Source organism: Melanostigma gelatinosum (genome assembly GCF_949748355.1).
Source record: "Melanostigma gelatinosum genome assembly, chromosome: 17".
In the NCBI taxonomy this organism is placed as follows: domain Eukaryota; kingdom Metazoa; phylum Chordata; class Actinopteri; order Perciformes; family Zoarcidae; genus Melanostigma; species Melanostigma gelatinosum.
In genome coordinates this window covers 21284439-21298212 of record NC_136650.1, presented here as the reverse complement: position 1 = coordinate 21298212, position 13774 = coordinate 21284439, and the positions used below count along the sequence as shown (strand labels likewise).

Below are 13774 nucleotides of genomic sequence, written 5' to 3'. Positions count from 1 at the left end.
TTTACAACTGTTTACAACTGCTTAAAACTGTTTACAACTGTTTAAAACTGTTTACAACTGTTTAAAACTGTTTACAACTGTTTACAACAGTTGAAAACAGTTTAAAACAGTTTACAACTGTTTACAGCTGTTTACAACTGTTTAAAACTGTTTACAACTGTTTACAACTGTTTACAACTATTTACAACTGTTTACAACTGTTTACAACTGTTTAAAACTGTTTACAACTGTTTACAACTGTTTACAACAGTTTAAAACAGTTTAAAACAGTTTACAACTGTTTACAGCTGTTTACAACTGTTTAAAACTGTTTACAACTGTTTACAACTGTTTACAACTATTTACAACTGTTTACAACTGTTTACAACTGTTTAAAACTGTTTAAAACTGTTTACAACTGTTTACAACTGTTTACAACTGTTTACAACTGTTTACAACTGTTTACAACAGTTTAAAACAGTTTACAACTGTTTACAGCTGTTTACAACTGTTTAAAACTGTTTACAACTGTTTACAACTGTTTACAACTATTTACAACTGTTTACAACTGTTTACAACTGTTTAAAACTGTTTAAAACTGTTTACAACTGTTTACAACTGTTTACAACTGTTTACAACTGTTTACAACTGTTTAAAACTGTTTACAACTGTTTACAACTGTTTACAACTGTTTACAACTGTTTAAAACTGTTTACAACTGTTTACAACTGTTTAAAACTGTTTACAACTGTTTACAACTGTTTACAACTGTTTGCAACTATCCCAAAGAAATATGTTGAACTGGAAAGGTAACTGAGAATGCGGTTTATCTGTAGGGGAAAGTCATTTTGTGGGAGGCATTGTTGTCCAACTTGTCTGAGCATGAATAATGCTGGTACATATCCGATTCATCACTCCTTTCTTCCTGCTTCTTTTACACACAACCTTATTTGTGCAAAGTGGATAACAGTTAGTCAGATATCTCGTCTTGAACACCTCGTGTTGTCTGATGGACACCCGTGGGAATAGCATGATTTCTCACTTTAACAAATATGTACATGCGGTTTGCACATACCTGCAGTCGGTCATAGTCAGACGTGACGCTGCAGGTTCTCAGATCAGTGTAGGTGTGTTCCGCCTTCACCTCGATCTGCTGAGGAAATGAAAGAAGAAAGATCTTATTGATCCGGTTTATGACACAAACATCTTCCTTCATATTCGTGAGGATAAACATCTTAAAAGTTATTTGAAAATCAAAACTGATTTGATATCAACAACCCAGATGCAGACACAAAAAAAACATATTTAAAATTAAACACAAGTCGACTTTGACTAGAGGCATGTTTTAGAAAGGTGCTTTAAAGTTTAACTCGAAGGCTTGATTGTTTATATTGTCAGTATTTTAGGATGTGGGAGCAGCACTGGTGAAAGAGTCGCTTCCAAAAGAAAAAGAAAACTAAAAGAAAACTGTGACTACGTCGTACCACAATCATGACGCACAGTGGTCGAGGTCCGAAGAGTAAAATTGACCTTTAGGGTCAGTAAAGCGTTCCCAGATGTCATGAATGAATGCCCACTTTTGCATGCATGTCAAGAAAAGATGAGGCATCCGAAACATCTTCAGTAGTTTTTATTTATTGTTATGCAAAGAAAATGTCAACATTTTGACCCTTTTCCTGAATAATGTTTTCTGCATGTGATCCTTTCTTATTAGGAAAACCGTTCATCTAACATCTCGTGCATAAAGCACATTCACAGTATTTATTTTTGCCATACTCTCACCTTCTTGTATTTTGAAAATCAATTAGACCGAGATTGTTTATTCTTCGTGACTGCGGCACGGAGGAGACTCACTCTTTAAATAGAGAAATGACGGATCACATGTTTAAAGATTAGTCACGAGCGCAACAGTCAAACAGAGAAACGAGACGGTGACTAGCAGAGGATGAGAAACTCCTTATCAGATCTTCTCTGTGTGCTATGCGGGGGATCGTTTTTAACTGTCTGGCTGTCATTCACTTTCTGTTTGCGGTGAGAAATTTCCACTTACCTTCAGCCTCCTAGAAATACTTGGAGCGATATGAAAAACAAAGCCGAGCTGCAGATAAATAGTTGTTCAACACCAGCATGTCAGGTTTCCAACAACTGGGAGTGTCTTAACATTTAACGACAACATCACGATATAATATTACAGGAATAAACTCGGGCTTGCCAGGAATGAGAAGTTATACTTTCAAAACAATGGGAGAAGTGTAGGAGGGAAAAGAGACGTACACAACGACATCCTTACCTTTGATACTTGTACACATCCACAACAACAGTCAGGATGTAGAGGACCAACAACACTCCACATACAAGGTAGGGAAGCGCCACAGCACACGTGCTGCTGCCTAGAAACAGAGTTAAAACACGGCAGCACGGCAGACAGCAGATTAAGAGGGAACTAACGAGTAACCGTTATTTGTTGTTGCTTTTTTTGCACCTTGTGATGTCAGATGAAAGATATCTTTGACTTATTTGGCAATCAAGCCCCTTTTCTTTGGCACGTTCACTTCCCTTCAACTTGTATTGTTTACTGAAGTCAACGATCTCCTTCATTTCTTAGAAGTCTTGTCTCTTACAGAGAAAAATAAGTTTGCAATAAGGGCAAAGACCCACGTCTACGAACTCAAAACAAAAAAACACTTTGGATTCACTTCACTCTGTAGCGTTACATCACTTCACCTCATTCAACTTTGCAGCCTCACTTTACCTGATCTCACTTTACTTTCAGGCTTTACTCCACTTCCCCTCACTTCAATTTACTTTGTAGCTTGTGTTTTGAGTCGCCCGCTTTACTTTTCTTCGAGGCTTCACCCCACTTCACCTCACTTTACTTTGTAGCATTACTTCACTTCACCTCACTTTACTTTGTAGCATTACTTCACTTCACCTCACTTTACTTTGTAGCATTACTTCACTTCACCTCACTTTACTTTGTAGCCTTACTTCACTTCACCTCACTGTCGACTCTGTACCAGGTGTAGAGCGGGTTGGCATCACTCCAACATGTAAACGTGACAATGCGGCCCTCAGAGACAGGAAGGGACGTGCTGAGCGTTGCCACCGTGACTCTTGGAGCATCTTGGGAAGCAGATAGTGATATCTGGTGTTAAAATAATTATTGTCAAAATAATAAGCTCTTCTCAATGAAGATGGCTCGTTTTGCTTTTCAAATCCAATCGTGAAAAGTACATTTACTCAAGTATGTACTTATATTCAATTTAGAGGTATCGTGCTTTCATTGATCATTTTGATTTCCTGAATGAATTGTAAAGCCCTTTGGGCTATACAATTCAAATTGAATTGAATTAACTTTTTAGTTAATTCAATTAAATTTGAATTGTAGCCCAAAGGGCTTTACAATCTGTACAACATCTACTCTATTACATTTTTCAAATTAATAATACAACAACATTACAAAATACAAGCGACAAATAGATTATGATGTAAAGGATTAGATAACATAACACTTTATAGTAATTAGTAATTACAACTACCCCCTTATTAAAAAAAACATCAAATATACACAACAATTCATCCAGTTGTATTTGTTCATTGGTCAGTTTAGTTTTGGTTAAATCTTCACACACTCAGCAACCTTTTATCATGCCGAGCATTTTTAAAGAACTTCAAGAACTGAGAAAATCAGACTGGAATCATTTCCACCTGCCCAGTCCACCCAGCTGCCTTCAATCTCCTCATCACCCGACTCACACATACTCTCCTGCTTTCCCTCTTCTGGTTGCCAGATCGTCTTTGTTTGTTCATTCTGTGCCTTCCTCGTGTTTGCTCGGCTGGATATTTTTGCCCGCTCCGTTGGAGTTGCTTTAAGTTTGTTTTTTGTACCTTTTTTTTGCAAGTAAAGATTCCTGAGTTTGAACTTCACCCCGTCTCTTGTGTCTTATCTGCGATTGAGTCCCGGATCTGTCCCTCGGCTTGACAGCCTGTGTGAAAACGAGATGGTGCATCTAAAGGCGTTTACCCTATAATTACCTTTTGAAACAAAAAATAATATACATTGTTCTCTAAACAACCATTGTGCAGAATGAGTCCTTTCACTTTGTGTTCATGTTGATGTTCATACTTTTGTACTTAATGCCTTTCAATTGTAAGTATTTCTACTACACGTAAGTACTTCTACCACCACTATCACACACACACACACACACACACACACACACAGTACCACGGGCTGCAGTACAGTAACAAAGGCACTTTGTGTCATGCTTGCAGTCATATTCTTCAGCGGGTTAATTACCTCCGTCAACACCAAGTTAAGACAAGTTCAGCACTTCTAACACTGACTGCTGAAAGAAAAACTTCCGTCTGCAAAAATAAAATCCCCTTCAGGTCAAGAGAGTGGAAGTCATGTTGAAACAAGCCGACTGCTTCTCAAACTACGCTGTGTTGTCTGACGCATTCATCAACTTAATGGACAAAAAGTCAGCATATGAACTTAAAATGAATAAATAAAATATGATGAGTGTTATAGATTAAGATACACAGAAATATATGAAGAAGCTATAGGTGGAATAAGATTAAAGTGATATTTATGTTGATGATTCAGCAATATGATATTATTCTGAAATGGACCATTGTGCATAATAACTGTTTCTACTTTTTGTACTTCAAGTTATTTATTTTATACGAATACTACATTTTGAACGCATGACTTTTACTGCTTTAACTTAAGTAAAAGTTCTCCGTACTCCTTATGAGTCTGATCTAAAATTGTTCAAGGAAAAATAATAATCATTTTACATTTTACATCATTGTTCTGCATCAATGTGTAAGTAGCATTTTACTGTTGTAGTTGTCAGGGTGGTTCTAGTTTATGTTCTTTATTACAGTCAGGTAGCTTAGTCCACTGGTTAGTAGTTAGTTTAGTCCACTAGTTAGTAATTCGCTTAGTCCACTGGTTAGTAGTTAGTTTAGTCCACTGGTTAGTAGTTAGTTTAGTCCACTAGTTAGTAATTAGCTTCGTCAACTGGTTAGTAGTTAGTAGATAACTTAGTCCACTGGTTAGTAGTTAGCTTAGTCCACTGGTTAGTAGTTAGCTTAGTCCACTGGTTAGTAGTTAGCTTAGTCCACTGGTTAGTAGTGAGCTTAGTTCACTTAGTCCACTGGTTAGTAGTTAGCTTAGTCCACTGGTTAGTAGTTAGCTTAGTCCACTGGTTAGTAGTTAGCTGAGTTTGCTTAGTCCACTGGTTACTAGTTAGCTTAGTCCACTGGTTAGTAGTTAGCTTAGTCCACTGGTTAGTAGTGAGCTTAGTTCACTTAGTCCACTGGTTAGTAGTTAGCTTAGTCCACTGGTTAGTAGTTAGCTTAGTCCACTGGTTAGTAGTTAGCTTAGTCCACTGGTTAGTAGTTAGCTTAGTCCACTGGTTAGTAGTGAGCTTAGTTCACTTAGTCCACTGGTTAGTAGTTAGCTTAGTCTGCTGGTTAGTAGTTAGCTTAGTCCACTGGTTAGTAGTGAGCTTAGTTCACTTAGTCCACTGGTTAGTAGTTAGCTTAGTCTGCTGGTTAGTAGTTAGCTTAGTCCACTGGTTAGTAGTTAGTATGTAGCTTAGTCCACTGGTTAGTAGTTAGTATGTAGCTTAGTCCACTGGTTAGTAGTTAGCATAGTCCACAGAGAGAGAGAGAGAGAGAGAGAGAGAGAGAGAGAGAGAGAGAGAGAGAGAGAGAGAGAGAGAGAGAGAGAGAGAGAGAGAGAGAGAGAGAGAGAGAGAGAGAGAGAGACTTTATAATAATTATAAATTCCATTCACCTCCATTGTTTGAGTGGATGCTGGACTCTTGGAGACTTGAACAAAACTCAGGACTAGATACTAAAGGAGCGTGAACTGTGCTTTTCATAGCTGATCCCTGGAATTTAAATATAGCAGAATTTTATTTTCTACAAACTGGTAAATATATAGCAAGGCTTCAAAATCTAGGGAATCATAAAGAAGCAACTCTACTTTATGCCACTAGATGGCAGCATAAGCGGGTGAATTACATGTTTGCACGCTGGTGCATTGAATGTTGAGAACTATATTTGTATGTGCAGAAAGCCAACCGAACGTCAGCATTAAATACTTATGATGATTCAATTCAGAGTGACCTGATTGGCTGAGGGGACAACGAAAGAAGGCGGGACATTGAAAGATTTCCTGAAAGCAGAGGAAAGTGGGAAGAAAACAAAAAAAACGAAGTGTTTTATTTCATCCGAATGAAAACAGTTGTGACCCACTGAAGGTGGCAGGAACTCCCTCTGTTTTCTGAGGCGCTATAAGTCTTGTTATTTATTTATTATTTAAAGGAACATTCAGGAATTCATCTTCATTCATGTTGATTGACACACACAGCTGAACATTTGATGGAAAAAATAACCAAAGATCTCATAAAAACTTTGACTTTTGCCATTTCTTTGCTTCTTTTGTTATCATTATTACTCCAGAGTTTCTTTCTTCTTCTTTACTTTCTATGAACAGCAATGAGCAGTTTATAATGTGTGGGAACAGAACGTTAGGTTGCAATCAAGTTGTAAACACTTCTACTTAAAAAAACAAAGGAACTCAAAGGAAAGGTCTTTCTTCTTGAAGAAAATTGGAAAATTCCCTTTAAAAACTATGTTTGTACAGTTCAAAGTCCAACATTCACCACGACGGATCGCTTGGTTTTCTTTGTGGAATCATAAAGATTATCTTAAGTTATTTTTTGTAATAACACGAGGTCATCGGCCCGGCTTAGAGGAACCTGATTGGCTCTCAGTGTCTGTCGGATTAACACAAGACAGTCATCCACTGTCTGTTTATGTGTGTGTGTGTGTGTGTGTGTGTTTGTGTGTGTGTGTGTGTGTGTGTGTGTGTGTGTGTGTGTGTGTGTGTGTGTGTGTGTGTGTGTGTGTGTGTGTGTGTGTGTGTGTGGGAAAAGAGAAGCATTCAGACAGGAAGATGCAGCCAGACACACATGACATAAAACGAGAGAGAGAGAGAAAGAGGAAGGCTACGTGTGTGTGTGTGTGCGTGTGTGTGTGTGTGTGTGTGTATGCATGTGTGTATGCGTGTGTGTGCGTATGTGTAAGAGCGAGAGAGAGAGAGAGAGAGAGGGTTAACACACACAAACACATGTCCAGTTTTTGGCAATAAAACCACTTGAAGTAACAGTGAACACACACACACGCACACACACACACACACACACACACACACACATGCAGCTCATGAAGATGCGTCTCCGCTTCTGTCTCTGACCACTGAGACCGAAGCAGCCGACCTCATCGCTGTGACACCAGTTCAACGTCTGCAGGTAAGAAATCAGGAGGTTTTCTCAAACTACTTTTCTGATTTCACAGAGTTTTCTACACTTTACTGATGAAAACTGATATTTAAACATAATCTGAGGGAGCCGGTTCATGGTTTGCACAATCGGAGGTCAATCTACTTTTCAGATCCTGTACGTCGGAGATCTAACGTTGTTGACTTCTGACTGATACTGGTGATGTAGTCCGCAGACAGTGAACACACAGGAAGGAGCGGTGCAGTTATATTTTGACTATCTGCAGCTAACTGTGTGTTTGTGATGGAAGTGTGCAGCAAGACTCCACCCCTTTTACACTTCAAGGGACAATGAATGCACAACGTGTCAAATAATACATTTGTTCTTCTTTTAAATGTTTATAATTTCGCTAAAACGGTAATTTTCATGATCAGGCGGCAAAAATCTGGATCTGAAGGGTGAAGCGAACCCATTTTTGGTCATTTATTCACTCTTCTTCATCACTTTGTCACTTCTGGTTGCAAAATGCACAAAACCAAGATGGAGACGCCAAAATGTTGAACTCAAGGTTTCAACACCGTAGTCCACAAAACAACGGGTGTGGTCACCGTGACTACGTCTACTTCTGGATCAGCTCGATGCTGTGTGTGTGTGTGTGTGTGTGTGTGTGTGTGTGTGTGTGTGTGTGTGTGTGTGTGTGTGTGTGCGTGTGTGTGTGTGTGTAGTTGAAGGTTGTCATTGTTCAAACATTGTAACAGTTGGGTTTTATTTTCTTATCTTTTTGCCGGAGCAGGAATCTGTGGCTTGTAGCTTGACATGGTTGAGAACAGGACATCTTTATTGGGTTCAGCTCGTTTCTTCTTTCCACCACAACAAAGACTCAATCTCTTTTCTGCTCTGATGTGTGAGTCTGGACGGGATCATATTTCTTTATAATTCAATTCTGAATTTAAACACAGAGCTGTGGAGGACCATCCATTGTTCATTTAGACATTTTTATTATGTTATTTACCAAAGTTCCAACTGTCCATCACTGTTTTATCACTTTTTTATTAAATTACTTCATGCAGTTGTCATTGTAGCAAAAGCACGGGTGTATATGTTTCCTCATATAACGGTTCGTATGATATTTGATCAACAAAAGCCAGAAACACGTTTAAATTTCTGCTCTTTAATGCATACGCACTTTCTCACAGCTTTACGTAAATGAATACTTAGTCAGGAAAAGATGGAGAAATACTTAGTTAGGTTTAAGAAAAGATGGAGAAACATTTTTTATCCCGGTAAGGGGGAAATTTGTCTCTGCATTTGACCCTTCGCTGTGTGAGCAGTGGGCTGCCGATGACAGGTGCCCGGGGCGCCGTCAGGGGTTCAGTGTCTGACTCAGGGACACGTCGACTGTCGTTTCTTTCAAACTCAGACAGACTACAAATCTATTTCATCAACATGATCAAGATGAAGTCCCATTTACATGCTCCACATTTATATATATATATATATATATGAATAAATGTATATGCTGTATATATATTTTAAAGTCTCACAGCAGTATCACTGTCGCTGCTGTTAAAGATAAAGGTGCGTCTATTGCACGCTCGCACACAGAACTGATATTCATCTTTTTAGAATGCAAATTTTCAAATGTTGGACCTGAGATGTTACAGAGACACGTTACTAAGCTGTTGTGGAGTTTGTTTGGTTTATTACAACCTCGTTAAGATGCTGATCAACGATTATGCAAAAGGTTGATCTGTTGTCTGAGTTGCAGTAAAAGTAAAATGGAACATTAGATTATAGGTGGACAGATCTAGCACACATCAATGCATTTTAAGCCATCACACACACACACACACACACACACACACACAGAGACACTGCAGTACTATGGAAAAACAGTGACTCAGCTGGTTATATCTGACTCGTCACGCACGCGGTTTATTCACAAACTCATGTTCATTCATACTGTGCTGTCTACGTCTGTTTTCAGAGCATCGTTTGCAGATCAAGGCTGGTGATTGGAAAAGTTCACTCCTTAAAGAGACGCGTTTCTTGCACATCGTGATACAGTGAAACCTCTTGAGAGTTTTCATCATGAAAGTAAAAGAGGAAGTAACCCGAACCCATGCTACGCTCAGGAACTCTTCAGATCATCTTTGGAGCACCAACGTCCTCGTTGTGCTGCGTGACGACAGAAAACAGGAAGGAAACGGGGGGGTGGCTTTATAATGAAGAAGTTGAATAGTATACAACACAAAATAGTAATTATTTATGATCTGTCTGATGAAGCAACACAAGATGAGCAGCTTTCTCCTGCCAGCTGATGTAAAAACTAATTCACTTAAGATAAAAATAAAGAGTTTAGATTAAATTAATGGACACACTTGGACAAACACACTTTGTGGTTAAGATGGGAAGCTGTCATTTTGTGGTTCCAGCTCATTCAATTGACTTCCATTTCAAGTTATTTGTTGTTTGATTCCCATTAAACTGTTAGATGATCAACAGGAACTCCGTCTCGTGTGGTAGATTTTACATTCTATCACTTTATTCTGTCTTCTTTTTAAAGAACGATCTTGTGTAATCGTAGCGTCAAAGTTGTAGAAATCACCCCGTGAATCCAGACTGTGAAACAGAATATTCTGAATCAGCTTGTTCCAACTATTTTTGAAGCTATTTGATGTTTACATGGAGAGCAATATTCAACGCTTTTCTCCAATGTCTTGTGTATCATTAAATACTCATTTTCCCCAATTAAAGCCCGACTACCTTGTGATTGACAGGTCTTCACCGCCGCGTTGTTCAATCTGGGAGTTGTCGGTGTTTTCGTCTTACGACTTTAAACCTTTGACACACAGTTTTCCTTCAGCTGATGAAAGTTAAATGTAACATTTTGGTAAAGATCTCTTATTCGGTGTTGGCTTGTACTAAGCTCCGCCCTCTTGTGTCACTTCTGGTTGCAGAAAAACAAGATGGTGATGGCCAGTGGCTCCTTCCCCACTTCCTACCCACGCTTCATCTATTGCTTCAAATTAGCATTAGCTTACATTAAAAGAAGCATTTGTAGGATGTTGAAAATCGAAATGCGTGAACATATATTTATTTTGACTGAGATACAGTAAGTCGATTTATTTAGGTATTTGGCTGGAAAAATGTGTTTTCAACAAATGCCAAAACTGTGCAGACAGTTAGTCAAACGTTTGATCCCCTTTCAGGCTCTGCAGAGATAAAGTAACGTATCCACTCTGACACACTCATGTCTCAGGTCGTCTTCTTGCATTTCTTCCTCGTTGTCCGTTATAAACAGGAGTTATATGATCAGTAACATTTTGATTTCCTGTTTTCCAGCCAAGCAATGTCTCTCAACGCCTCCTTTCCCGTCCTCAAGCCCTCCAAGAGTGACCAGGCGACAACGGTGGACGTCGACGCCATCTTGGACAACGTCTCCATCGTCCTCTACAGTCTGACCGTCGTGCTCGGCATCACAGGGAACGCCATGGTGATCTGGGTGGCCGGATTCAAGCTCAAGGTGGGTTCACAGCGTGTGATGAGTTTGAAATAGGAGGAAAGAACATGTTACCCTGAAGCTCTTTGTAAACTCTGAGATTGCGCTTGGACATGATTCATTGTACCATCACAATCTGTATCAGTTTGGCCTGATAACATCAGGAAAGTCAACAAGAGACGCACGAATAAATACTTTCATCAACATTCAAGTTAGTATAAAATGAGCATGCAGCAGGGAGAGGCCATTATGTCGTACATACTGTGACTGTAAATAACACCTCCAGCTTCCAGAGCAGAGGATACTGCATTTCTTTTTCAAGTTTTTGAAACCTAATTTTATTTACTTGCAGATTTGTTTCATGGTTAATATTTGGCCGGGTGGTTGATGACACATTCTGAAGTGGCGCGACAAACTCATTCATCTGTGTTTACAGCTATAAGCATACTGCATCACATAAGATGTGTGAGACAAGAAGAAGGAAGTTAGAATATATTTCACTTCTTTCGAAGAAGAATAACTAAAAACTGTGATATTTAAGATGAGGAGTGTGATATTGTGAATATATATGTGTGAAAATGTAAAAATACGCTGAAATCTTTTCTGCATTCTGTAAACCAACTCCACATATATTAAACTCTAGAATAGCTTTTGAAGCAATACATTTTTTTGATTTCGCACAAAAACAAAACAAAAGCAGAATTTCATTTCTAGCGGACAGATTTCATCACCACGGTCAGGATGGGAGGTAAACGGGTCAAACAAACAGCCCGAAATGTTGTTCAGTTATTGTCAAGTTACATTTGTGACATTTTTTCTCAATCGAATTATGTGGTTTTGTTGCCGAAATCAAAGTTTACATGTTTACTGTAAACCCTACCGTGATGTTTTTAAATGTTTAAAATCAACTGTTTCTATGGTGCCGACACGTAATTTCAACATATAGCATGCCACCACCTCATCGTGTGCGGTTAAGATCTCGTGGTCATTTCGGTGACATCACGTGGTTTTTTTTATGCAAACTTCTACAGACTTGTTTAAAATGTATTTGTGAAACGTCGAAAGCAAACGTAATCTCATAAGACAAAATACCCTCAAAGCATCATTTTACGAGAACAAAATACGAAACAATTCGCCTCTTTCCCTCTTTCTTCCCTTTCCTTGTTTTCTTCTTCTCTTCTTCTTCCTCAGCCAAAGGTCACCAACGTGTGGTTGGTGAATCTGGCGATAGCGGACCTCATCTTCTGCTTCACACGAGCCTTCACCGTCGCGAAGAAGCTCCTCTTCAACAACTGGCCCTTCGGCGTCTTCCTCTGCAAGTTCAACGGCTTCTTCAAATACGCCAACATGTTCTGCTCCGTCTTCCTGTTGGCTGTGATCAGTCTGGACCGGGCGCTCTGCATCTGGCAGCCCATCTTCACCAAGCGGCGACGCACCCTGTGGGCCGCCAGGTTGGTGGCTGTCTGCGTCTGGAGCGCCGCAACCGTCTTCAGCGTGCCGTACTTCGTCTACCGCCAGGTCTACCAGAAGAACAACCTGACCAAGTGCTCCCTGGAGGTGAAGGAGTCCAACAGCAGCACCAAACTGGTCCTCTACTCCATCCGCTTCCTGTGTGGCTTCATGTTGCCTTTCATGGTCATCCTCATCTGTTACATCCTGGCCGCAATTGGCATCCGACGCACCCGCCTGGTGGGGAAGTCCCGCCCCCTGCGCATACTAGCATCATTGGTCGTCGCCTTCTTCCTGTGCTGGGCGCCGTACCACTGCCTCCAGCTGGTAAAGATGGTGGACAGCAAACACACGGTGGTGAAGATCTGGCACCCTGTGGCGAAGGGCGTCGCCTACTTTAACAGCTGCGTGAACCCGCTGTTGTACTTCTGCATGGGGCTGGACGTGAGGGGGCGGTTCAGGCAGAGTCTGGCGGGGGTGTGCAGGAGGGCTCTGACGGACGACGTGGACCGGCAGACGACCCAGTCCAACGAGCGCTCTCTGGACGACAGCGGCGGGTCGAAACAAGCTTCTTTTGCCATGGCAGGAAGGAGTCAGACAGCATTGGATTGAAGTTGGAGTCTCTCTTCCACAACACATTTTAGAGCATTAAAGCTCCATACTGACGTTTTTTCATGCAGTTCGATTGATTTTAGCCGCGTGCGATTTCGATAAAATCTGAGTTATTTTCTCATAGACTTCTATACAATCAGAGGAGTCGCCCCCTGATGGTTGTTAGATATATTGCAAGTGTAAGGCTACAGTACAAGACAGGGCAAAGAAACAAGTGTAATCTATTGATACATTGCATGTTCATTTTCATAAAAGTATTCATAACAGGCTATTTCTACTGGCAGACTGTGAAAGTTGTATTCATGCCACCAGCGAGATAAGAGATGGTAAAAGGAAGTGATGGAAAAAGTTTCCGTCCCTCTAGGCAGCCATTTATTTCAGTTTATTTCAGTAAAGTATGAAAGTTGTAGAGGTCTGAAACTTGCTGTAGATGCATAATCCATCACAACAGAATGACAAATACAGTTCCTGTTGGTTTGTTCAAATGCGATCTGGCATCAGTCAGATGCAAACACTTTACTGCAACAAACAACCACATTCATATTGGTCCTTTCATAGTGCCGGTGCCTGTTTGTCTTCTGTAAAACAAAAACTGGACTTTCACCCAGGAGACCGCTGTCCATGTCCCATGTGAGACCAAGTCAACGTTGACTGATGTGCCGATCAGTTCTGCGACGTAACTTCCGGACTTTACTAACACCATTTACAAAAGTAGTTATTTCATGTTACAAATCGTATTAAGTATTTTCACCCAAATTACGATATTTTCCTTTTAACCAATTAACCAAGAAGTTAGGTTAAGTAACTAAACCTAAAAACTAAGTAAACCTACGTTGGGAATTTATTTTTGAAAGACAGCGAGTCACAAAGTGACAAAAACAAATGTCACGAAATATGTTTACTTTTAGTTTGAGTTGGTTTAAGAGAAGAA

General features: G+C 39.9%; 1 protein-coding gene across 1 annotated transcript; it reads left to right on the top strand.

Annotated features, from left to right (window-relative positions):
• The first annotated feature begins 7271 nt into the window (after positions 1-7271).
• On the top strand, positions 7272-12905 carry LOC306791281 (C3a anaphylatoxin chemotactic receptor-like). The gene is made up of 3 exons (XM_079287931.1): positions 7272-7310; positions 10626-10806; positions 11974-12905. Exons 2-3 carry the CDS (start codon positions 10633-10635, stop codon positions 12841-12843), a joined length of 1044 nt encoding a protein of 347 aa, XP_079144057.1. The 5' UTR covers positions 7272-7310; positions 10626-10632; the 3' UTR covers positions 12844-12905.
• The last annotated feature ends 869 nt before the right edge of the window (positions 12906-13774 follow it).